The sequence below is a fragment of the Zingiber officinale genome, chromosome 9B, assembly GCF_018446385.1.
Source record: "Zingiber officinale cultivar Zhangliang chromosome 9B, Zo_v1.1, whole genome shotgun sequence".
Taxonomy (NCBI): domain Eukaryota; kingdom Viridiplantae; phylum Streptophyta; class Magnoliopsida; order Zingiberales; family Zingiberaceae; genus Zingiber; species Zingiber officinale.
In genome coordinates this window covers 87,554,060-87,579,931 of record NC_056003.1, presented here as the reverse complement: position 1 = coordinate 87,579,931, position 25,872 = coordinate 87,554,060, and the positions used below count along the sequence as shown (strand labels likewise).

Below are 25,872 nucleotides of genomic sequence, written 5' to 3'. Positions count from 1 at the left end.
ATGCGGGCATGACAACTTCCTTCTTCTAGGTGGACTACACCTCCTTGACATTGACGTACTCGGTCGCTCAGCCGAGTAGATGCTCAAAATCTCTGGGGGCCTCTTGATGAGGAAGCGAAAGAAATTGTTGTCTGCGAGCCCTTGGGAAAAAGCACTTACCAAGATTTCTGGGGTGGCCGAGGGAGCATTCCTGACCACCTGATTAAATTTCTTGATGTAGGCCCTGAGCATCTCTTTAGGCCCCTGTTTGAGCGAAAAGAGGTTCAAGGGGGTTTTGTGGTAATGACGCCTACTGGAGAAATGATGAAATAAAGTCTTACGAAAATCCTTAAAACAATAGATGGATTCGATCGGCAGTCGCTTGAACTACCTTTGTGCCAAGACGGAGAGTGTAGTGAGGAACACTCGACACTTTATGTCATCCATACACAAGTAAAGGAGGGCGGTGTTCTCAAACTTAAGGAGGTGATCATTGGGGCCAGTGGACCCTCCATATTCCTCTATCGTCAGGGGTTGATAATGTTTTGGTAATTTGTCTCCCAATATATTCTAGGAGAACGACGCACTTGTTAGAATTTGAAAGATGTCCTAAGGCAATCGCCTTACGATTTTTTTTATTTATTTGATAAGTATAGATTCATTATTTGAGTGTATATTATATGTTTGATTGTCTTAAACTCATTTACTGAATGCCTGTAATATAATTCATAGCATGAGAGAATTTGTGATTGGATCGCAACTAGTGATTATCTCTACATGTGCAATTATGAATATATTAAAATTTCCCTAGTCGTCTAATTGACGCATTCAGACATCATCAATTTTATAAGACTAGCACGGGTTATACTCCTTGGTTCAGCCAAGCAGCTGTTTTCTTACTGGCTGGAGACATTGGATGTCGAGAGTTAAACGTGAATGCTGGTTATGGTAACTAGTTCATTGGAGTGACTCACTATAAGATTTCATATAATTCTCTACATATATATAGATATGTCTGTGAAATTTTTACTATAGCACGAGTGCAAGTTTCCTTCGACTTGAGGTATATAAGTCATCTTGGTCATGAAGACTTATACTTTAATATCTTAAGCAAGCATCTTATTGAGATGTGGACCCGGGATGATTGAGTATAAGTTGAAGTGCCCGAAGGTATTTGGATAGCCCATAGAGGATTCACCGCTCCTTGCGAAGAGACATATACCCTATGGCCACTCGTTAGGATTATTACTCAAAATCTTAGGCCAAAGCATCACATGTTAAGAGTGCGAGACTCTTGTACCATGTATGACTAATTTAAATCCACAGAACGAGGAAGTATTACTTGGATTATATGTGACGTAGTCATCCTAGTGGGGATAAGCCACATAGACCATGCCCTGAACTAAGTGGGTATAAGACGAGTGAAAGGAACGAGGCACAATTCACTGTAGCGGCTGAAGGGTTTAGAATTAATTCTAAGATCAACTATGATTTTCTAACTAATTAGGGATCATGATGTACTACTAGGTGCTACTCATGAACAATCCATAATTAAGTAGTTAATTATGGACGACCAAAATAAATCAGGAACCTATTGGGTCACACGTACTAATGAGTTTCTAAAAGACGTAAAACAAGTTAAAGAATAGGATTCTTAGATCAAGAGATAAACGTTTGGTTGAACCATACATAAGACAAATATGAAAATATTTGTCGCAATGGAAGCGTGGATGAACCACATCTCTTATGGAAGAGTTGGACCATATTTGGTGTAATCATGAATTAGTCATGAACCAATTTAGTTTAGTTGTGAATCAAACTAAGGGGTTAATGGGATAATTTTTGATTAAAGGATAATGGGTTGGATTTGAGTTTTCTAATGCAACTCATTAATGAGGGCTATATATTGATATGATTGAGAGAAAATTATACATATGAGATCATTAATTGGCTTAAAGGTTTTTTAAAAACCTTGACCCAATTTCTCTTCTCCTCTCCCTCTTCCCTCTCTCTTTGTCACCGCCAACAAGAGGAAGCCCTTCCTCCTTGTTGCCGTGAACCACCAAGCAAGGGAAGTTCTCCCTTGTGTGCTTCTTCTTTTTCTTCCTCTTAATCCCTCTTCTTCGCTCGTGGCTAGTAACTTCCGAAGGAGAGATTTGTACTCAAGGAGTTGTCTTGAGGAGCTAGGCGTGGATATGAATAGGGGCGAGGTTCGACAATGTCGCTACGGTTAATGCCCTTCTCGTTACAGGTCATCCATAAGGTACACCTAGCGTAAATTTACTTTCTATAAAAAATTAATTATGCGATCATATTTGGCATGTTGTATCCTTCTATGTGTGTGGTGTGTGTGATGTAATAATTTAGAAATTATTATTGTTTTATTTTCTGCTGTGCATGTTTCCGAAATGTGTTTTAGCACACATCGCATTAGGTATATCCCAACAATGCTTGCCCATTCGAGAGGGTCGTGGACTCTCGGGGCTTTCCCCTTATGTACATCCTGCACGGGTGCATCCCCAGTAGACGACACTTAGGGCATTTCCTCTCGGCCTACTTCCTCGAACGGAGTGCAAAATAGTGCCCGATGGCGAGCTATCGGGAATGGTGGTACAGATGGTAAGTTAACCAGCGGGATGTGTGGTTGCACAAATCTCGCCATTGGTAGAGGAACTGGGTGAAGCCCAGCCGAGCCTTCTACTTGGGTCCTCTCAATATGATGACCCATCCTGGATGCAGCCGGATTGTGTGACAATGTGCCAACAACAGCTTATTGTTGCTGTTGCATCATCTTTTGAGCCCGGGCTGTGACCGACAACTCAAAATATTCTTGAGACGGTGATGATAGTGAATCGTCCAGCTTCTTCCATCTCTACGCTTCAGATTCAGATGAAAGTTCCCACAAATGGTACTAAATTTGATCCTGTCTGAAAACTGAAGAGATGATGCGCTGGGCAGGTGTCGATGTGGTTGACTGGCAGAAGACTTTACAGGGAAGAGAAAGATGATGAACTAGAATAGGAAAAGAACTCCGAGTGCCTTTCTCTCCTCTGCACATACTCAAGAGAGTAAACAGAACGTCAGTGCCTAAAGACCATGGAAGTGGTTCTTGGCGAAGGCTTTCCAACTTAGGTTCACCCTTATATTTGATATGTGTATGTGAGTGTGCAAATTTGCAGGATACACATATGACTCAGTTTGATGGCTTAGAGTCTGGTGAAGGATGGAGCATCCGAGGGATCGTGGGCAAGGCAGCAAGGATAAGGGCTGAGGGAAGCAACTTCGAGGCATACGCGAAGGATGGTATTGGGGGCGATCCATGGGTTTGAATGCATCCGAGGGACGAGAGCCAAAGGAAGTAGGCTTGAAGGTAAGATGTCAAGGCTACAACGAAGAGTCAAGTGAGTCGTAAGAGTGAGGGTATGAGTGCTGAGAGATTGTACTCGGGTACCAATCGACTGGTGGTTTCATCAATTGACTGGTTCAGTCGACTAGGCAGTCGACTGGGAGCGAACAAAATGCTTCTATTCGCTCGGCCACTGTGGATTAGTCGACTGGTACTTTCATCAGTCGACTGGTATTGAGTCGTTGGGTTGTAACGGTCGAATATCCATAGATGGCAGTCGACTGATGGTTTTGTTAGTCGACTGGTAGGCGGGGTTTTCCAAACCGTGGCATATATAACCAAGACTTTGGAGCTTGGTTAAGGCTAATGAAATAGAGGTGGTTAGCCCCTATTAGTATTCTACCAGTGCCCTAGCGTCTCAAGTATTCTTGTGAGAGTTGTGGTGAGGTTTCTCCACCCACAAGGAGCTATGTGAGCTAGCCGAAATTTGTCGAAAAATCATCCATCGATGGATCATGATCGTCCACCTTACGGGCAGCCATGGAGTAGGAGTCTTATCTCCGAACCACGTTAAACAACATGTAGTAGTTCACTTGTTCTTTTCCTTATTGTCTTTAGCTTTTGTATTCATATTTGTTTTTGTATTATTCCGCTGCGCAACTAACGAATATGTAGGAAGTAATCGATTTGGGGTGCACGACTATTCAACCCCTTCTAGCCGGCCATATAAGATCCCCACCACATCTCTCATAACCTCCGCAATCATGTGGTGACAAAGAATGTCAGAGATTGTTGAGTAAGGAAAGACATACAACTTAGCCGATGTACAATAACCTTCTGAGGAATCTTCTGTTACTCATAGTGCACCTTTTTATCTTTTGTAACTTACATCATTAATGAGACGGTTGAAGGAATATACTCTCATAAGTTGTTTGTTGATGGGAAGTGCAATCACCTTCGAAGAAGGTTCTAGTGAATGCTCATATTGTAATAGAGAAATATTCTCTGACAAACGGTTGTTATTCTGACATGTTATTGTGATTTTCTGACCATGCTGTTTACTAAGTGTATCTCAGATGAATTTATAAATATATCCATTCTTCTCTTAAACTGCTCAATTATGCACCGGGTGGTGCTGAAGATCTGTTTTGGAAGAAATATGAAGCTAAGTCCCCTAGGTTCAGTCGATTATTTAGCCGACCGACCATGTATTGGAATACTTGCTTTTGATAAATGAGCAACTGAGTCCCTAGAGATTCGATCAGTACTTTAAGTCAATCGTCCATATGAGAGAAGGTTTACTTTTGAAGCGAGAACTTGAGATCTAGAAGTTCGACTGAATTTATAAGGAAATTTGATTTACGCTTATCTTCTGTGCATATAAGAGATGAGCATGCTGAACTGTGTAAATCTGACTAAAATTTTTATCAACTGACTATATGAAAAAGAAATGACAGATGAGAAAACTCATAAAGTCGATTGATCATAAGAATTATGATATCGTATGTTGAAAGACTTATACCCAAACATGTGATCAATCGGATCTATGATAACTTGGACATCTCTTAAACTCGGTGAATATTTGATAGAGGTCTTAATAAGAATGGAAAAGTTCGACACACTTCTAGGTAGACCTGACCACGGTTCGGAACCGACGGTTCGACGGTTCGGAACCGCCGGTTCGACGGTTCCAGGCAGGTCGACCCTTAACCTTAACCGCCCAAGACGGTTACGGTTCACGGTTCAGAACCGCCGGTTCACGGTTCGTCACGGTTCAAGATTAATATGTTAATAAAAATTAAAAATTAAAAATTAAACATTAAAAATTAGAAATTAAAATTTATTAAAAAAAGGGCTTGCACTTATTTAAGTTGCCTACGTATCCCTTTAGGGGAATCAAAGCCCACGTAGTTCTTTTACATTTTTATCCTTTTACATTTTCATTCACTTCCATTTCCTGTTCCTGTCGTATTTGTTCCTTCAGTATCAAAATCTTCAACTTCGTCATCTGAAAGTTGCATTCCTTGGATTCTTTTCTCCGCTCTGGTCCAATCGTCCAGTAATGCTTGGGCTTCCAATGAGTCAGGAGACAAAGTTGATCGTCGTTCATCTAATATGTTGTCGCCGGCACTGAACGTCTGCTCCACAGCAACAGTTGACACTGGACAAGCTAAAATTTCTTTTGCGATCACGGAGAGAACGGAAAGCTTTGAGCCTTCTGTGACCACCACTTTAAGATATCGAAGTTTTCGCTATCTGCTTCATTAAAATCAAAAGAAGTCGTAAAATAATTCTCAAGTTCCTGTGTGGAACTTGAGGATCCCCATGGACGTTTTGTCCGTTCTTTTAATAAGAGTTGTGCTTTTGTAAGTTTTAAATTACTACTAGTAGTTTGTTGAATTTCAGAAATATTAATTTGTGTTCCATATTTTGCATAATATTGATTATAAATATCATATAAATAAATTCTAACATTATATATAATATTAGCTGGATCAGGGGAAGAAGAATCTTTAATTGGAATTAAAGCATCATAATATAAAGTTAACATTTCTTGTAAAACTTCTAATTTAAATCTAGGATCTAAAGCAAATGCAATTAAATAAATTTCAGGAATTAAATAAAAATATTTTTCTCATTTAGTTTTCATAGCTAAGATGCAAGGAGATAAAGATTCATTATTAATATGTTCATTTAAAACTAATACTATATTAGAAAAATTTTCTAAAACTAATTGAGCAGTGGGATAATAAACACTGGAAAGTTGTTCGGTTGCATCATTAAATACTTTTAAAATTTCACAAATACTACTACAAATATTCCATTGTTGTGAAAATAAATATATATTAGCATTAGTGTTTTGTGCAAAAATGAACATAATAATTCTTTATATTGAAATGAATCTTGTAATAATTGGTATGTTGAATTCCAACGTGTTGGTACATCACGTGGAAATTTTTAGGTCTCATTCCATTAATTTTACAAAACCTACCCCATTGTTTCATTATAGATGGATGAGACCATAAATAAGAAATTGCAATTCTAATTGGTTTAATATAACTTTCTAAAATTTTAAACCATCTTGAACACATAAATTTAAAACATGGCATACACAACGAATATGAAAAATAAACCTCCAATAATAGGTTGACAAACAAATTTTAGATCATCTATACAAGCGGTATTAGAACTAGCATTATCTAATGATATTGAAAATATTTTATGAGTTAAACCATATTCTTCTAAAATTAAACATAATAATTGTGCGATATTATGAGCATTATGTGATTCATCAAAAACTCTATAAGCTAATAATCTTTTGGAGATTCCAAGAGTTATCGATCCAATGGCAAGTCACACCCATATACGAATGTGTTTGCCAATGATCACTCCAAATATCGGAACATAAAGAAACTTTATTATCTAATTTACTAAATTCATCAATTAAATTCTTTTTTCCTTGTTTTACTAATTTTTTTATTGTACGAGTAAGTGTAGTCCTAGGAACACGTTTAGCACATGGATTAAGAGATTCTTTACAAAAATCTTCAAATGTGCATTTAGATCCAAAACTAAAAGAAAGATGTTCTACGGAAACAAATTTAGCTAATGATTCTCTTAATTTATTATCCGAATATAAAAATAAACCGGAATCGGTACTACCGCTAGTTGAAGAAAATCTTGATAATTGTGTTTGAGAACGGTCGAGTCCATATTCCGTCGGGTGCTTCGTTTCTACATGTCGTTTCAACGACCCGTAGCCGCCGCCGGCTTGAAATTTGTAGGAAGCATTGCAGTGCTTACATTTTGCACGCATTTCTCCCGACGGAAGAGTGACATTCTCAAAATGTTTAGTAAAAATAGAAGATTTTAGAGGAGGAAGTTCCCGAACCTTAGAAGTAATTGCATCGGTACTTCCTTGTGTGTCGGGTGTCGGATTCGGAAGATGCTCGATCTCATCATCGGTGGATTGAATGTTGGGGTCCTCCCGCGAATTCATTATTTGCTTTCCCTTCCGAGCTCGAGATGATGCACCTCCGCGGCCTCCTTCTATTGTAATTGAAAATTGAAAACGAAAGCGTGTAGAGATTAGAGAATACGAAAATGAGATTAAGAGTAGAGAAGATGTGTGTGAAAAATGATGAAATAAGCTCTCTATTTATAGAGTTTTGATAGTAACGGACACTAAATCATAGCCATTGATCAAAAAACGGTCAAATGATCCTAACCGTTGAAAAAAAATACCTAAAAAACCCTTCCAACGGCTATGAACCGCCGGTTAACCGGCGGTTCAAGCCGTTTTAAAAAAATATATATATTTTACGGCTGAACCGCCGGTTCAACCCGCCGGTTAACCGGCGGTTCGCCGGTTTTACATCCAATGAACCGGAACCGGCCCGGCAACTTGCCGGGCCGGTTCCGGTTCGACCCGGCGAACCGGGTCAACGGGCAACCGGCCCGTTGACCCGGTTACGGGCCCGGGCCGGGTCCGGGCCAGACCCGGCCCGGGGTCGGGTCTACTTCTAGGTCGGCCGTCCTCGTCATGAGTGCCTTACCATTTAGCGAAAAGCTAAATACTATTGAAAATTACACGTTGATTGCCACTGCTCTTTGATTTCAACTGTCACGTTGAGACTATCATAACCTACTGTATCAGTTGACAAGGGAATAAACTGTTAATCATAGAAACAGATCTTTCCAAAGATTTGCCAAAATACATCAGAAACTTAGCTACTAAAATCCAAATGGGACAGTATGAACGGAGATCAAATAGAACCCCAAATCTTAGGAACAAAGGCAAAAGATCAAATTTCTAAACCTATTGAAGAAACTCAGCAAGAGGTTCTCAGATAAAGGAACAAAATACTCCATGAATCTTCGCAGGACACAATGATCGGTTGGACGCCGACGCAGCAAATCGACGCCGAAGGCGCTAGAATCCTTAGAGGTCACCTGGCAGAAAGTTCGCCGGAATACGAGAGCCGATGGTGAAAACCACCCTAATTCCGCTTTCTCTTCGTGAGGAGCCGAGAAGGAGAGGATGGAACGGAGGAGGCCGTTCTGAGTTTTAAACGCACAATTTTACACGTGACTTCCACGTGCATGCAAACAAAAGAACTCTCTGTAGTCGCGGCCAAAAGCATTTCCATCTTAATTAGTTCGTCCCGGCAAGATGGCGGAATGCTTCCGTGATCTGGCTCCCTGTGCGCTCTGCTCGAGCCTTTGGATCCTCCTAGCCGTCAGCTTTCCCACTTCAATCTACGCGATTCGGCAATTGCTCATACGCCTGCTTCTCTTGATCGCCCCTCTTGTTATCTGTTTCTGTTCTCATTTGAAAATTTTAACTGCGGGGGGAATTCGATCCAATTGATCCAGAAAACTCTTGGGAATCTGTTATTGTTGTAAAATTTGATTGCTTTGTATGTGTGTTTTATCGATTATTAGTCATTTCTTTGTATTTGGAAACAGATTGAGGCACAGCGAGCTAGGGCACACGAGAATCTTTGTTTTATTTTATTTTTGAAGGAAGGGCATGTGAGATTCTTGTAGAGTTTTATAGGTTGCGAAGCGAATGCGTTAGAAACTGAGGAGAATAAGATTAAAGTCAATATAGATGAATCGAGAGGGTTGATGAAGAGCATTGTTACTCCGTGGCCCGGTTTCTCGATGTGACTTGTGACTTTGTGCTTATGTTGATAGTCTAGGTCATGCTACCCGAACCTGGAGGAATTGGAAAGCTTGTCTAGATTTGTGGCTCTAAAGTGGACAATTTCGGTTGTCAAATTCCATCACACTTTTGATTACTCTAAAATTCCCTAATTTGCGTAGCTGTAGTGCATTAAGTGTGAAATCCAGATGCTGACTGTGTTTGAAACTCATTCAAGGAAGGATATTGGTATTATGGAGAATCCTGTTTTCAGGGGCGCTACTTATTATCAGATGACAATGGTAAGAGTGACTTTTTCTATTCTTTTTTTTTTTTTAAATAAATGGTTCCGGTTTCTTAGAGTCGCTGTATGTCTATCCTCATCCTTTTCAGCTTTAGATGTCATTCTTTCAAGCGTTTCAAACTCAACATTGCTGATTCAGTGAGATATTGATTGCTTTTTTCTAATTAAAATCGTGAAGGATATATATGTACTGCCCTTTCTGTTGATTCATGGGCTCGATGCTGTCCAGCTAAAGGGGACCAATTTTCTTGTCGGTGAGTTTTCTCTTCGAACTTCAAACTGTATTTATATTTCTATGATCACCTATTCTCAAAATAAATCACACGCTGAACTCAATAATGCAATTTGCAGGGGCTGCAGCCTTGTTTCACAGTGTTGCAATTCATATGAGTACTGTGTATCATGCTGCTTAGATCCATCCAGGGTTACTTTTCTCCCTTCTGTATTTGTTTTGACCTTTTATTAAATTTGAAATTTTGATTCGTCACACTTTCTTAACAGACCAAAAAAGATCTTGCTCTGAGGGTGAAAATTGCTAGACCAATCTCAGCAAGTAAAGTTACAGATTTAAGTTTGTTGAGAAGAGATTTCTTACTAGTTCATTCATTCTCTTGTTCTTCCTCTCTTTTAGGAACTTATTCTAGTGTTTTTGAATTCTGTGTTGGAAGATGTCGTCATAACTCTGCAAGTGTGGTAATGCTGTCACACCAACCTTTCTTCTTTTTTATCATCTCTCCTAATTTCATTGGTGACTATGGCATTCTCTGACAATGAAACTTATAAAAGTAGAATTTAGAAATGGTTATTGTCATATAACACGTTCATTTAAATAAGATCTTGTGCCTTGACAAATTCATTTTTGTCCAAATAAAAAATAGAAGGGAAAACATTTATCTTGGGTATAAACATTATGGTCTTCTAATTGCAACTCTTGTTTAGCATGACTGGGACTACCTATGTCGGTTTTGCATTGGAAAGTTATGTTATCATATCAAATATCTGGTATAGTTATCTACTCATGCTGGCTCAGTGCCTAGCACAGGCATGATATGAAGCAGATTTACAGATTGCATAGAACAGTTCTTATGCATTAATGCATACGAACAACCTGGTGGCTAGTACCATGTCACACAGGAAAACCATTACTCAGTGATGAAGGCTAATTAATACTATTAACTTTGTTTAATGATATTTATTCGGTGAGGTTTCTGATTAGGTTCATGAGAAAGCCTATCTATGCAAGTGATTTCCACCATTGTTTTTCACTACAATCAAATTTTTCAGGTACTACTAAACTTTTACCCTAATAAACATCTGTTAATTACATCATATTGCAACAAAGAGCATTTTGCTTTGAGGATATCATTGCTTTCACATATTGATTTATGAGCTATCTTTAAATTTCGGAATACAAGCCAAATTTTGAAGCAAGATTATCTGGTATTGACATTGTTGTCGGAAGGTAGTTGTACTTTGGTTTTTGTGTATGCTTGATATTTAGTTATGACACTTGTTATGCATAAATCTTATTTGGAAATAGTCTTGGAGAATCTTGTAATGCAGTTTGCAGCTGGAGAGGAAAATCATGTATTCCAAACAGACTTTTGCTGCTAAATAGATGTGATTTGTAAGTATTTTCTTTTAATAAACTTGATTATATCGTTGTACATCTTCTATTCTTATTTCTGTGTCGATTGTATTAATGATGCCAAAAGCTACTGAATCTTGTAGGAGAATAGGAGTCGATAAAAAAACAATGTAGCCATATTTTGATTACGAGGAATCAAGTATAATCTCTATTGATGAACTGCACATGTGGCAGTTGCATATATGTGGTGGTACATTCTTCCATGCTCATAGGTGTCTTTACCAATACCACCAATTTGTGAATGTTTTCAGGCCTTCTTCACCATCAGATTGAAAATGATCCATCAGGTAGATTAGATGCAGAGAAATTCACTTATCAAAAAAGTTCATGGTCGCTAGATGCATTTGATAACTACATTTTAGATCTCTTGGCGTTCTTGGTACTTTCTATTCATCATGTATGAACATTCTGTAGGATCGCTTTTTCACATTTTCATAAAACAGTCGAGAGTACGCAGCGAAAAAAAGACACACAAAATCAATGTTAGCACAATTTCTTTTACTTGGTTCGGAGCTTTTGATGACTCCTACTCCAAGGTCCACACTATTGAGTATTTACTTTGGGCAATCCACTAAAATTTTGAGCGTTTACCCAATTAGTTTGAAATGAAAGTACAAGTAAACTAAAATTAATTATACCGATGATTTTGAAATGGAAGCTCGTGCGTAGTTGCTGTCGCGACAACGTTTAGGCATTGTGGAGAGCTTTTCGGAGCAACGCGCAAGAATAGAAGATGTAGAGAGTTGTTGTCACTTGTATTGAAGTTCTGTACAGAGGGTTGTTCGAATAGGACTTTTATGGAGCATTGAAGATGCCTACGACCTTTTCCGAGGTGTCTCTAGATATAAATCTGATCCCTTACCCTTTGTTTAGATGGGGTGAACGAAGGTTCATTAATGGAAAGGGAAAGGAGGGGAAGGGAGGAAAAGGGAGGGGAAGTAAAGTATTTATATTATTCTTCTTTGGGAGGGAGGGAAGGTTTATTAACGTAACATGTATTACCATGTTTGGGAGGAAAGTGAGGGTAATGAAGGTTAAATATATAAAGTTATAAAATTACCCTTATTTTTGTTAAAGACTTATGCATTCAAGAACCTAGTGCATCTTGCATACATTTATTGGTTAAGACTTACGTATTCAAACATTTGTAGCTTATTTGTTAAAGTTGGCGATGAAGTTGGCGTTGAAGTTGGCGTCGGCATCGACATCGGCATCGAAGTTGGCATCGAAATCGGCGTCAAAGTCGGCATCGACATCAAAGTTGGCGTTGGCGTCGGCATCGACGAAGTGCGACCGTCGGGCGGTGGGAGTCAAGTGGTGTGAGTGTTTTTCATCGCGATGTAAAGAATATCTAAAATAATGATTTTTTTTTTAAAATTAATTTAATAAACAGGGATAAAAGTAGAACACAAATTTTTTTAATTCCCCTTACCCTTCCTTATACCCCAAATCGGGGTGTAAAAAATTCTTTCGTTTCATGGGTAAGGAAGGTTAAAGCTTACCCTTCCTTACTTTTCCTTTCCGTAGCTCACTTCTTCCCAAACAAGGTTTCAAATTTTTCTTCCCCTTCTTTACCCTTTCCTCTCCTTCCCTCACCTCCTCCCAAACATGCAATTAAGCTTCGGTCATGATAAGTTGTGCGAATTGCGACCTTTATCTACCTTAGGGTGCCTTCCAAGCGCCTCCGCTGCGCTCCAAGGCGCCTTCCATGCGCTCTAGGGCGCCTCCCTACAGCGAGAACTTTATCCTCAAAATTCATCCACTCGGGGGCGCCTTCGCCTAGCTCCGAGGCGCTTTCGTACAACTCCGAGGTGATTCGAGAATTGTTCATCCGATGCTAACTTATGCATTTTTGTTCCTACAAAACATGTTAGTTCAAATACAAAAGAAATACCTTGCAAAACAGAGTTAACACAATCAAAATATAGTATTTTGACATGTTGGTCCCGATGTGACCGACAAGAGAGGGTGAATTGTCCTATTAAAAAATTTAACACTTTTTTTTGCTTGCTTGTTTAGGAAAGACGAACACAAGTTAAAGTAGTTAGAAAAATAAACATAAATTAAAGAAAAAGAGGCAAAAAAGTTACTTGGTTTACAACTAGAGACATTGCTAATCCAAGATAAAGTAAGCTCACTAAACGACTCTTTCGATGAAGGCGGAGTAACCTCTTATAGACATTGAAAGCTCAGAAAAGAAACTACGGAGTAAGAAATTGACAATACAATGTTCGTATTCAAGTGTTGTGTAGAATCTCGAGTCCCAAGCCTCCTTTGATAACTTTACTAGCCAAAGTGATCGTTTGCTGACGTGGCGCATCCCGGGCGCCCGGACCCGATCCGAGCGCCTTAGCTGGTCGCCTTAATCCGTTTTATAACGGCTAAGTGATAAGTAGTTTATTCACTCCTGGGCGCCCGGATCGGTCTAGGCCCCTAGATTGCTGTTGACGTGGATCCTAAATCTATCCACATTGCAACGACTACGCGGGGGCACCTCTTCTGCACCATATCAGTTCAAGCGCCTAGGACTTGGTCCAGGCGCCTGGTTGACTTATCCGACTAATGCTCCACGCTTGAGTGATTGATCGGACATCCGGTATTAGGCTCACCCGAACACATCTCTGACCTTCTTTTCTCGAGCAGTCTTCTGCTTCGGCTTCTCGTCCCTTGGAAGCGCCGCGCGAGTCCTTCCCGTCCGCTGGTGTACTTTTCCGGAGCACCTCGTCCCTCGAATGCACTGAGTCCGTCAACTCGCTTCCCGTGCCACCTTTCTCGCTAACTGTGTCTTTAGCTTGACTTTTTGTGTTCCTAAGTTTCTGCGCACTTAAACACAAGGATCAAATATAATAGGACCTAACTTAACCCGGTTGATCACATCAAAACTTACTCAGAGTCTCAAGATTGTCCGATTCTGACTTTTAGATTTCCAATGAAATCTTAGGTCGAATCGATGTCTATTGTTTCCTCAATGGGAAACGCATCCTCACCAAAGAGTTTCCTTTTGCCAAACACCCGTTTGGACTTTTGTGTAGCATTTAACCTTGACCTCCGAGACTTTCGTTAGACGCTCGATCCTCCACCTACCTAGACTTCCGCCTAGTATTCGCGACCCCAAGGACTTTCGCCCGATGTCCTCGAACTACCAAGTCTTCTGCCCAGTCCACCCTACCAGGACTTCGTGCCCAATCCTCTCGACCAGGATTTCATGCCAAATCTTTTGACCAAGACTTCGTGCTTAATTCTCTCAACCAGGATTTCGTGCCATCAAGACTTCTTGCCCAATTTCTTGACTAGGACTTCGTTACCTAGTCTCAACTAGATTGTGCCTGTATATTTAGATAAACTTGTTACATCACAATACAACTTAATTTTAAACTTTTTATCATTATCAAAATCAAATTTAATTAATTGGTACTCCCAGTACTAACACATTCTTGGGTGTAATATCGTACATGATGAATTATCACAGTTGGTTTCTTAATTCCTTTTTTGCCGAAATATGTAATGCAACTATAGTTAAACAATCATGATCAAATTGCCATGTGTTTCTCAGTAAGTTGCTAGTTAACCAGTTTGCAGAAATATATGCACTGCAATGGTGGATGCGCTGCGAGCATTGGGGCAGGTCGACCTGCAGAAGTTGTTGCAGTTGCACCCAAGAACATGGTCAGTGGCGGATCCAGACAAAAAAAGGAAGAGGGTGCTCAACGAAGGGAGTCGGAGCTTGTCTTCCTTCTCGCCGCCCCTCGGACTACAACATACTGGTGGAATTTTTCGGGAGCAAGGGGGTGCTCAAGCACACCCCCTTTCCTCTCTAGATCCGTCACTGAACATGGTATAACATAATTTACTCTTTTTTATTTCGAAAAATTTATAATTATCTCGTTATAGTTTTAATATAATCAATCAAGTTAAGTTAGATTCTGTGTGTGTTTGATCCTTGTGTCTAAGTATGTAGGAGCTTAGGAACACAAGAAGTCGAGTGAAAGACGCAGTTAGCGAGAAGGATGACACCGGAAAGGAGTCGACGGACTCGGTGCATCCGAGGGACGAGGTGCTATGGAAGAGTACATCTGTAGACGAGAAGGACGTGCGGGACGTTCGAGGGACGAGAAGGTAGGGAGGAAGTCTGCTCGAGGAGAAAGTCGGAAGATGAGTCCGGGTGAGCTCAATTCCGGATGGATGAAATCATCCAGGTGATCGAAGCAGCGGAAGAGCCAACGGGGAACTGCGGAGCTGCTGGAGGCGCCTTTAATTTGGTTGGAGGCGCCTCCGCGTCTTTCTATGGAAGGCGCCTTCAACCACCCATGGAAGGCGTCTTAGACTGGGCAAAATGTAACCGTTAGCGAAGATAAAACCTTATCTTCACTTGTCTCGCTAGAGGCGTCTTTCATCTTGTTGGATGCGTCTTCTAGTTTCGGATAAGATTTTCCAAGGACTATAAAAAAATCCCCGGACCTAGAAAATATTGAACAACTTCTATATTAACTTTTCTAGTCATTTCTGAGCTATTAGCGTATGTAAAAGGATTCTCCGCCTTCAACGAAGGAGACATTTTAATGAGCTTTTCAACGTCTTGGATTAACAATTATGTAGGTTGTAATCAAGTAAAACTCTTATTTTTACCTACTCTTTTTAAGTTGTTATTTCTTTTATTATTGTTATTGTACGACTAATCAAAGGATAAAAAAAAAGGAGTTTATTTTTCTTATAAGCAATTTACTCCCTTTATAAGTAATTTACTCCCCTTCTACCGGCCCACGGGTCATAACAAAATTCATTAACTACATGTTGCTTGCAATGCTGTGTTCAGCCCTTTAACTGAAATTATCGAAATTAAGAAAGAATTTGTATCCTCGGCAATCAATAGCAGTTCTTTTTTCTTCGTTAGTGATGTCATAATCTGTTAACCTTGGATTAGGTGGTAAAGTACTTGATAAAAACTTTTTTTTTCAACTGGTTAATTTTAGTCGAGAACTATGCTATACTACTAAATGCAGTTGGCTACTTAAATTTCTCTGGGTCGCAATCCCTTCTTTAAGAAGTCAACTTCACAAGTCAAAAAGCAAGCAGGTATCATTATTTGACAGCCTATACACGGCGATCATGGAGAATGAGGGAAGCACTCAATTAAATGCTATGGTTGATTCACGTGCTACATATCTTGCAAGGTTGCTAGGGTTTGGTAGTGCCTTTTACAAAGCTGCTTTTGCTGACCAACACTTTTTGGTAGGTTTGTGTTCTAAGATCTAATTTTATGATATTGAACACAATATTTAACATTTAATTAATATTTTATTAAGACAAACTAAAAGTGTTTAAATTGTCAATGTTCCCTATTTAATAGTTATAATAGTCCAAGAATACATATTCAATATAAGCAATGACCAAGGAATGAATTGTTGTTGCAGAACCTGGAGCATGTATGCTTGTACACTGGGACAGAGTCTTTACTTTCGTGTGATGGCCAACACCAGCATATAGGGTTGCAAATAAGTCGAGTTAAGCCGAACTTTAGGGTATTTAAATTTATTGGATAAGATAATCAAGCTGAGCCGAGCAGAATTTAAAATGAACCAAGCTTTTAAAATGAGTGCTCAAGCTTGACTTAGTTTATATTTTATAAGGTTGAACTTGTTCGAAGCTTGGCTTGAGATTGGTTCGTTTATATATTATCAAACTCTCAATTCAATCTTAGTTCGAGCTTGATTCGTTTAGATGTTATCAAGCTCTCAATTTAAGTTTGTTTGATTATTTAAAACTTTTAGTTGTTATTGAGCTTGATAATTTAATTTATTTATTTTATTTTATTATTTATTTAGCATATTGAAAAGAGTTTGATTAATGAATATGATTCATGAATATTAATCATAAACGTTGTTCACGAACATTATTCGCGAACGTTGTTCACGAATGTTAACGAGCTGAACCCATATGTGTTCAAGCTTGTTTGTTTAGCTTAACAAGTTGTTCAAGTTTGTTTGTCTAATTAATCTTATGTATATTGAACGAACATAAACAAATTCTTATCAAGTCAAACACAAAACTTGTTCACGAACGTTTGGTTCATTTACAGTTCTACTAACATACCAAGAGGCTTTGCCCCTGTGCATGATGCCGGTAGTCGGAAAATAATCTCGCTGGCCGGGCCTTGTTTGCTAGATGAATTCACCAAATATCTTCAAGACTTTGCTCATGCCTCTTTGTAGTAGTCACTGAAACCCTATGCTACAACAATGGAAATACAATTATTTGTCATCTCTATTTTGTCTGAAATATGTATGTACTGAATGTAGCGGCAGCATTCGAATCAGATCGCTAGCGGTGGTGGACAGTCCATTCCATATCAGATCTAGCCCAACATGAAAATAAGCTGACCAGACCCGGATCCGGATCCGGACCCGGACCGAGCTCGGCCATGTAGATCCTTTTGGAGATCCTATCAAAAGGTAGGGATATGGCTTGTGGCCCCTCTCAACCACCTTTATATTTGTTAACTATGGTGCAGATAGGCATTCCATTAACAGTTTGTTTTAATTCAAACGCATGCACTAAACAAAAGCACACAAAAGGTTGATTGCAATAAACCTATTGGTCAACCCACACCTTTTTCAATTTTTCGATGCCTTGTTGTTTCATGCACCGCTGATTAGATTATTCAGCATGCAGATTACTAACCATGAAATTTAAAATCAATTTGTTAATATATATATTAAAGTTACAAATAAGTTGACAACATCAAGTAAAAAATATGTTAAATATATATATTTATAAAACTTTATCCATAGTAGTTCAGGAATTTATCTTAACTTGGATCTAGTAATTATTAAAGTTGTTATTTCCAAGTTTATCTTTCAAAATAATTATGATACAAATTTTTTAATTTAGTTAATTAGTGAGAATCAATCAAACAATTATAATTTATAAAATATAAGTATTTTAATTTTAAAATTTTAAAGTTGTAATCCATTGCTTTTTAATAAAAAAAATATATTTATTACTTTAAATAACTTGGAGAAGATAAAATAAAGTCATTGGTGATAAGAAATACCCCTAAAAAGAGAATTTTCGTTTCACCCGGCAAGTTTCACATTTTTAGAACAATGGCTTTATATAATTTTTTAAATCACGAAAACACTCCCTTTTCACCATATTATTATTTTATTTTAATGTTTCCAAAAGCTGAGGAGCTTTTTGGAAAAAGTCATTTGACCAATTCTATAGGTTTTGGTCTATAAATTACGGCTGCCGTCTCCTCGATGGAAGGTCTCTCTCGCCCTTCTCTTTCCTTCTTTCTCGGCTTGGATCTCTCTGTTCGCTGCAAACGATCGATCGCGGCCATGGCGAATGGGAAGGACGTCATCGTGAGCTTCGGCGAGATGCTCATCGATTTCGTGCCCACCGTCTCGGGGGTTTCCTTGGCAGAGGCACCGGGGTTCATCAAGGCCCCCGGCGGCGCGCCTGCCAACGTGGCCATCGCCGTGGCCCGCCTCGGCGGTCTCGCGGCCTTCGTCGGGAAGCTCGGTGACGATGAGTTCGGCCGCATGCTCGCGGGCATCTTGCGTTCCAACGGCGTTGACGATGCCGGCGTCCTCTTCGACACCGGCGCCCGCACGGCGCTCGCTTTCGTGACCCTCCGCGACGACGGAGAGCGTGAGTTCATGTTCTACCGCAACCCTAGCGCCGATATGCTCCTCACCGAGGGAGAGCTCAACCTCGACGTCATCAAGAGCGTAAGCGTTTGGATCTTTGTGCGCTTCGAGAAGATGACCTAAAATCCTAGCTCTTCTGCCTATTTCGCTCAAATCTCTTTCGAGTCATTTGCAGGCTGCGGTGTTCCACTACGGATCTATAAGCTTGATCACAGAGCCGTGCAGATCGGCGCACCTGAAGGCGATGGAGGTGGCGAGGAAAGCAGGGGCGCTGCTCTCCTACGACCCCAACCTCCGGCTGCCTCTGTGGCCCTCGGCGGAGTACGCGCGGGAGCAGATCATGAGCATCTGGGACCGGGCCGACATCGTCAAGGTTAGCGACGTTGAGCTCGAGTTCCTAACCGGCACGGATTCGGTAGAGGACAAGGTCGTGCTGACTCTGTGGCGGCCAGAGTTCAAGCTTCTGCTCGTGACCCTCGGGGAGAAGGGTTGCAAGTACTACACCAAGGTACATGCTTTACGAATCGCGCTTCTCGTATACCTCTTTAGGACTCAGATTCATGGAATTCCGATTCCAGATTCATTGTTCTAGTGATTTCCAGTTTGGGCTTTTTCAAGATCCCTCCAAAGTTTGGATCTTTACATTCCCCCCTCATTCAACATCTTGATTCTAGATCAATTCCACCAACTTCTCTTTAAATTTCCTCCTTTGCGATTAACTCGAACAACACTTTCTTGGTTCCCAAAATTTTTTTGCAGAACTTCAAAGGGAGTTTAAATGGATTTGCAGTCAAAACAGTAGATACAACCGGCGCAGGAGATGCATTTGTTGGTGCCTTACTCCGCAAGATTGTTAATGACCAATCTGTGCTACAGGTGAATCAACCATCAGACAGATCCTTGAATCCATTCCTTTTTGTGCCCTTTGCTAATACAATCCGTGCAGAATGAGGAGAAGCTGAAGGAAGCACTCAAGTTTGCCAACGCATGCGGAGCCATCACCACCACCAAGAAGGGAGCCATTCCTGCCCTGCCAAATGAAGCTGAGGTCTTGAAGCTTCTGAAGGGAATCTAAGGGGGAAAAAAAAAAATGTTTCCTAGTCTTGAATCTCAAGTTCATCGCTGCATTTGAGTTAAGTGCCATTGGAGTTTCTGCTGTTTTATTTTGTGTTTTTTTAAAAATACTTTTGGCATGATAATAAGGCTTTCCAATTGTTGCTAGCAATTTGGCAGGTAACTAGGTTTTGATGTTTTTCATTCTTGTTTTAGTTCTTTTGAGGTGACTTTAGGGGTTGCTTGGCAATGTGACTGGTTGATTGTTTCTGCCATTTGGCATGTTACGAACATATATAGACAAGTAAAAAAGGAAATTTGAATTCTTATGGTTTCTTCTACACATGCAATTGTAGCAGGAACTCTCTATGTAATTTACCTTCTCCCCCCGAGTGTGCTTGGCCGATAAGATTCACCTTTTGCCATTAGAGATCATCTCGAGTGCAACATTCTAGGAGTTTTGAGATGTTAGGCCAGTCAAGTTTGATTGAATTTATCGATTTTTCATTTGATTTGTGTGTAATTTTATGCTCAAAAACATATTTTTTTTAATGAAATCTAATTTTGCAAACATACACATGGTCTCTATAATTTTAGATTTTCCAAATATCAATCATCAATGTCTCAAATAAAGGATGATATTCAAAATATAGTGCTTCTATTTCAAATCAATTGTTGTTACAATTCTTAGAGAAGATCAGTTTGGCCGAGTCTATTGGATCGAACGCAACTTCAAATTTAGACGCGAATAAGTAAACCACATTGCATCCACTTTTCTATCACAATCTCACTTGCAACAAGATGAAATCTTATTTCTGAATTTTGATAGTTCAATCAAATAATTGATAAATAAATCAAATATTACATCAACCTAAAATCGAATAATTGATCAATCAATGTTACATCATTTCCCAATAGTTTAATTAATTGAAAAGCCAGACACAATTGAACTAAACCTGGAAAGGCTGCCAATGGCCGGTGGCCGCGTACTCCCCTTCCTGCTGCACCTTGGCGCTCCTCATGGCGATCCCTCCGCCGTCGACGGCCGCGTAGTACCTCAACACGAAGGCGAGCGCCATGACCACCCACTCCATGCAGAAAATGACGACGCCGAGCGCCCCCACCATCCTCAGAATCACCACGCCGTCCTCCGCCCGCACGTACGACTTGAGCCCGTCTGTTAGGAAGTTGGCGGTGCGGGTGAAGGCGAGCACGGCGACGGCGCCCTGGAGGATGGCGGCGAGCACGGTGGCCGCCATGTGGGTGCCGTACCAGCGGGCGGAGGGGCTGGCCACGGCGGCACAGCCGAAGACGGCGGCAGCGATGGTGAGGGCGTGGAGGAGGACGAGGAGGAAGCCACAGGGGGAGGGGACTAGGCGGAGGGAGAGAGTGAGGAAGATGCAGCTGGAGGCGGCGCCGAGGAGGACGTAGTTGGAGAGGAGGAAGGACTTGTGGGCGCGGCAGTGGGCGGGGAGGAGGCTGCCGGCGGCGGAGACGCGATCGAGATCATCCCCATTGATCGGAGCTAAAATGATGGCACAAAAAAGGATCTTTTCTTCGAGTAAAATCGAATTCAAAGATTGATGGATTCGTGCTGCGACAGAGGAGCGGTATTTGTAGGCGCCGAAGAACAGGGGAAGGCAATTCGACCGTTGGAAAGTGGATGGATCTGTGGACCGCGGAAGAGTTAACGGCTACTTCTTACTTTTGCTTTTTGGTCCTCCTTATTTTTAATAGTTGCGATGATTAGGAAAGATAAAATTTGAGCTTAAATATTTAGGATCGATAGTTGAGTTTTGACAAGTTGAGGGTCAATTCTCTCATTGAGATATAGGTTGTGATGTTAATTGATAGTAATAGGTAACCTTATAATCTTATAGTTCCTTTAAGTTCCTTTAGGATGATCCCTCATTGTCCTTAAGGAAAATAAATCATGGAAGGTTTCATCCAATGATAATAGTTAAGGTTGTAAATAAGTCAAACCAAGCTAAATTTTAGGATGTTCAAGATTGTTTGATAAGATAGTCGAGCTGAGTCGAGCTTAATTAAAATGAACTAAGTTTTTAAAATGATTGTTTAAATTTGACTTGGTTTATTTTTTATGAGTTTGAGCTTATTTGAAGTTTAGTTTGAGTTTGGTTCGTTTAGATGTTATCGAACTTTCAATTCAAACTTGGCTCGAGCTTAGATCGAGTTTAGTTTGAGCTTGATTATTTTATATATTATCGAGCTCTTAATTCAAGCTTATTTGATTATTTGAAACTTTAGTTATTTGATTGATAATTTAACTTGATAATTTAAATTTATTTATTTAACATATTAAAAAAAGTTTTATTAATAAATATGGTTCGTGAACATTGTTCACGAACATTAACCAATTGAATACATATGTGTTCAAACTTATTTGTTTAGATTAACAAGTTATTCAAACTTGTTTGTTTAATTAATCTTGTATATATTGAATGAATATAAATGATGCAGTGATGATGAACTCCACCCTGCTGCCATGGTGGAGGTCAAAGGAGGTCAAAGTCAAGATGATCAACGAGTGGACAATATCAGTCGGTCGGTCGCTCTGCAAGACAACAAGTGTCACATCAAGAGTTCAACTTCGGCCGAGTGACTACCTCGCTCGGCCAGATAGCAAAGTATGACATCGACAGAGTTCGACCTCGGCCGAGCGGCTATCCCGCTCGACCCAGCAATAGAACATGTGGACAGTGGACTTCCGGCCGAGCAACTATCCCGCTCGACCCAACATCTGACCGCGCATGGACAGTGGAATTCTGGCCGAGCGACTATTCCGCTCGACCAAGCAACAGACACAGCAGACTATCTTTCAATATCCTTTTGGGAGCTAGTGTCATTGACAGGAGGCATGGTCAGACAGAGGATCGTACGACGGAAGCTTCCACTATTACTTCAGAGATATGCTCAGATTGTTAAGGTATTGTGTCAGGGATACTTTACTGACAAGTCTTTTCAGGGAAAGGTTCAATATGCGTGCTCGCCTGGAGAAGCATGCATGCACGCTACCGAAGCTCTATATAAAGGGGGGTCCAAGCTTCAGCGGAGGTATATGATATCTTACTGTTGCGCTACAGTCTTCTTATTGCTTTGCTATTTGCTTCTTCTTCTTCGTCGGAGATTGACTTGAGCGTCGGAGGGTCATCGTCGAGACCCCTTCCTTGGCTCGGCACTGACGCCACTTACGTTGTAGGTTGGAGTGAAATCCACAGGAGGTTAGCGGGAGCGCCACATTTCCAACATACATCTCATCGACTTTCGAACATGATCAATAAACAAGCTCTTACTAAATCGAACAATAAACTTATTCATAAACACTTGATTCATTTATAGCCCTAACAATAACTCATATAATGAGGGTTGAGACTACTAGTGGGATATTTTGTAGTCATTAAAAGTTGATCTTAGTTTTATTGACATGACACCCTTACATAATAAGTTGTAACATTATATCTTTTAGAGAAGAGTGACGATGAGTGGTTTAGATTACGGGAATGGAGTTGCATATGAAGGTGTCTTCCTTTAACTATGCATCTCACTTGGAAAAAAAAACAGGATCTCTTTTGTAGTCTTCATTGATACGGTTACAATTATCCTTCATTGGTATCTTCACGGGATGTTCAATTATTAATTAGAGGACGACAAACTTATTATAATTGGATAAGAAATTTCGATGAATCTAAATCCTTGAGAAAAAAATCTCTTTCGTTTAATTTAATTATCAATTATAAACTGACTTTATAATTCACCTTCCTTTATAATATCTAGGACGAACTAAAAAAAACACCTAATAAAATTATCTACTGAGAGCCATTATTCTTCATTGACATTGTTGATTTGTTGGATATTTTTAGTATTAAAAATGATGAGGTGTCATTTATATATATATATTTTTTTTCCGAAAGTAAGATATCTTTTTAATGATAATAAAAATAAATTGGCATACGAGCAATGCCAAAACAATTATTGTGGTTTAAAATAAACACGACAAATTAATAAATCATTAACAAGAACAAAAACTCTTATTTGGTTACAAATGTAATTTATACATAGTCATAGGGTTAATTGCTTAATGCTTACTTTCGGTTGGTATTTTTTTAGTTGGATGTTGAAAATACGTGGAGTCAACTGAAATTTTGCTAACCCAACGGCACCACACTAGAGTCAATCTGGGCCGTCCGTCATTCTCTTCGATTTAATCAACATGACAAAAGGTGAAATTTTCGGGATGATCGTACAATTTCTAAAAGAGAATAAATCACGGACACGTGTCCGACAATAAAGTAGCATATTACGTCCGTTTGAAAATCGATCTCGTATTCTCGTATTTACCTGCCGTAATATGGCTGTATAAATCATATGCGCCAGAGCGCAAAATCGTACCGCTCGTTCGGGTATATAATCGATCAACGTCGCGTGGCGATGGATCCGAATCTCAAGGAATCGTATCCCCAGGCTGAGGCCGAACCCTACTTCTCTTTTTGCCAACGGATCTATCGTCGGAGATGGGGCGAGAAGCCGTGAACGCAGCTCCAATGTCGGGGAGGAGGAAGAGGAGCTCCAAGGATCCAATGGCGAAGAAACTGGATCCGGTGAAGAAGCGCAACAGAGGCTCCTTCCCTCCTTCAATCGCCGCCTCCGGAGCATCCAAATCTGGCCGCTTTAGGTTTTGTGATTTCTCTTCCAAAGAATCGCTCGACGACGGATCGAAGACGGCGACGGGAACTCCCCGGTCGGCGCCTCCCAATTTGAGAAACGTCGCCTTCAACTCCAAGATCACCGCGAAGGCTGTGCGTAGGAAGATCGGTTCCACCAATTTCTCAAAACGAGCCACCACGGATCTCGAGGCAGTGGACGAATCGAAGCAGATGTCGACGACCACACCGACTTCCTCCGCCACTCCTCCTATTCAAGCTTCCATTTCGCCGGAGGTCCCCACGGATAGCTCCTTAGTCACGCCTGCGTGTTTCGCCGCGGGCCATGTGATCGTCGGAGTGCACGACCGGAGGAAATGCAGGCCTAGAGGCATACTCTCCGTGGGCGGAGGAAGAGAGCTGGAGATTCCAGAGTTCAATGGTGGAGTTGCTGATCCAATTAGGGTTTCTGTGACACCTCCACCACCAGCCGCCGCTTCCATAAACTGGCTATCTTCGCCTTCAAAAAATGGAAATTTGGGTCATTGTCCTGCCGAAGCTTCCATTGATTGGCTACTTTCACCTGGTGAAGATGAAGAAGTGCCATCGCCTGAGCTCAATTCTCCGTGCTCGGAGACAACACCATCATCTGGTGTCATGATTCTGCGAACTCCGACCTCCGGCGACAGTGTCAGTCCCTTCTCTTCGATCCTAGATAGAATTGCAAAGACATCCCAAAGCAAACATCGCGAGCGTCGACATTCTTTGGTTGAAGACCATGTTACCTCTGCACCTTCATTGCATTCAAGTTCAACAAAGAACAACAATTTATGTCAGCCAAGGCCACAAAGGCACAATGCAAATCGTCAAACAACATGCTGCGGGCTTAGTTTCCAGTTTGGATCGATCGAAACTTCATCAAACTCTGTAGATTTAGACCGGTTTCAGCATCTGCCGCCATCTGATAACATTGATCAGACAAGAATGTCAGGCTATCGATGGCTTTCAGACGACGAGGATGATCTCAACTGCCTCAAAGAAGATAGAGCAAGCTTGATATCTGATCACGTGGAAAGTAATGGGGACAATAATCAAAATGGACACATTGCAGCAGCTGGTTTTGGATCTGTTGAATTTGTGTTTGAAGCTGAAAAAACTGGCGCCAAAGGTCCTATACGAGGACCGATTTCGTCAGCAGAATCCATCAGCATGGAGGGGATTGTGATTGCAGCCTCCGATGATTCTGACTGGACATTGTCCTACAAGAACCACTTATTTGAAGTATGACATATCTTATACCTTTCACTTGTTCTACTCCCTTATATTAGCTTTTCATTGTTCAATCCTTGTAAAACTACATTCTTACTTGTACTAGTTGAAGCTCCACTCCAGACTTGCTTCATGAAGAAACATTATTGTGTATTCATCGAAACGACGACTCATGAATCTCCAACTTCAATGCTTGTTTCTGTTTATGGAAATTCACTCCATGCTGCAAAGAATGTGGCATATTACAGTGAGCTAGACCATCAGAGCAAGAACAAGAGCTATCTTCAAGTCATCCTACTGCAGTAGAAGTGCA

The 25,872-nt window shown here is 40.5% G+C and overlaps 3 protein-coding genes and 1 long non-coding RNA gene across 10 annotated transcripts; 3 read left to right on the top strand and 1 right to left on the bottom strand.

Annotated features, from left to right (window-relative positions):
* Positions 1-7,968: 7,968 nt before the first annotated feature.
* On the top strand, positions 7,969-14,905 carry LOC122025404. Of its 6 annotated transcripts, XR_006123693.1 has the most exons (5): positions 7,971-9,274; positions 9,366-9,530; positions 9,628-10,903; positions 11,008-11,211; positions 12,076-14,905. It is a non-coding gene; the product is annotated as an uncharacterized LOC122025404 (long non-coding RNA). The 6 variants fall into 6 exon arrangements; XR_006123691.1 differs by having other exon boundaries at positions 7,969-9,274; positions 9,628-11,211; XR_006123694.1 differs by lacking the exon at positions 11,008-11,211 and having other exon boundaries at positions 7,973-9,274.
* A 3,281-nt stretch (positions 14,906-18,186) lies between these two features.
* LOC122024938 (fructokinase-1-like) lies at positions 18,187-19,958 on the top strand. The gene is made up of 4 exons (XM_042583677.1): positions 18,187-18,657; positions 18,752-19,084; positions 19,336-19,452; positions 19,523-19,958. Exons 1-4 carry the CDS (start codon positions 18,265-18,267, stop codon positions 19,649-19,651), a joined length of 972 nt encoding a protein of 323 aa, XP_042439611.1. The 5' UTR covers positions 18,187-18,264; the 3' UTR covers positions 19,652-19,958.
* Positions 19,959-20,438: 480 nt separating this feature from the next.
* LOC122023120 lies at positions 20,439-22,903 on the bottom strand. The gene is made up of 2 exons (XM_042581209.1): positions 22,843-22,903; positions 20,439-21,298 (listed from the first exon to the last, which is right to left on the bottom strand). The coding sequence occupies exons 1-2, from the start codon at positions 22,901-22,903 to the stop codon at positions 20,580-20,582; spliced, it is 780 nt and encodes a 259-aa protein (XP_042437143.1). The 3' UTR covers positions 20,439-20,579.
* Positions 22,904-24,086: 1,183 nt separating this feature from the next.
* Positions 24,087-25,872, top strand: LOC122024005. 2 transcript variants are annotated; one of them, XM_042582486.1, is made up of 2 exons: positions 24,087-25,571; positions 25,683-25,872. In XM_042582486.1, the coding sequence occupies exons 1-2, from the start codon at positions 24,162-24,164 to the stop codon at positions 25,863-25,865; spliced, it is 1,593 nt and encodes a 530-aa protein (XP_042438420.1). In that variant the 5' UTR covers positions 24,087-24,161; the 3' UTR covers positions 25,866-25,872. The 2 variants fall into 2 exon arrangements, with proteins under 2 accessions (XP_042438420.1, XP_042438421.1); XM_042582487.1 differs by having other exon boundaries at positions 25,666-25,722.

Coding starts and splice junctions, on each gene's coding strand:
- LOC122024938 (XM_042583677.1), top strand. CDS start 18,265: ATGGCGAATGGGAAGGACGTCATCGTGAGCTTCGGCGAGATGCTCATC. Junction 18,658..18,751: donor ACCTCGACGTCATCAAGAGC/GTAAGCGTTTGG, acceptor AGTCATTTGCAG/GCTGCGGTGTTCCACTACGG. Junction 19,453..19,522: donor ATGACCAATCTGTGCTACAG/GTGAATCAACCA, acceptor CAATCCGTGCAG/AATGAGGAGAAGCTGAAGGA.
- LOC122023120 (XM_042581209.1), bottom strand. CDS start 22,903: ATGTATGTTGGAAATGTGGCGCTCCCGCTAACCTCCTGTGGATTTCAC. Junction 21,299..22,842: donor ATTTCACTCCAACCTACAAC/GTAAGTGGCGTC, acceptor CGCGGTCCACAG/ATCCATCCACTTTCCAACGG.
- LOC122024005 (XM_042582486.1), top strand. CDS start 24,162: ATGGGGCGAGAAGCCGTGAACGCAGCTCCAATGTCGGGGAGGAGGAAG. Junction 25,572..25,682: donor ACAAGAACCACTTATTTGAA/GTATGACATATC, acceptor GCTCCACTCCAG/ACTTGCTTCATGAAGAAACA.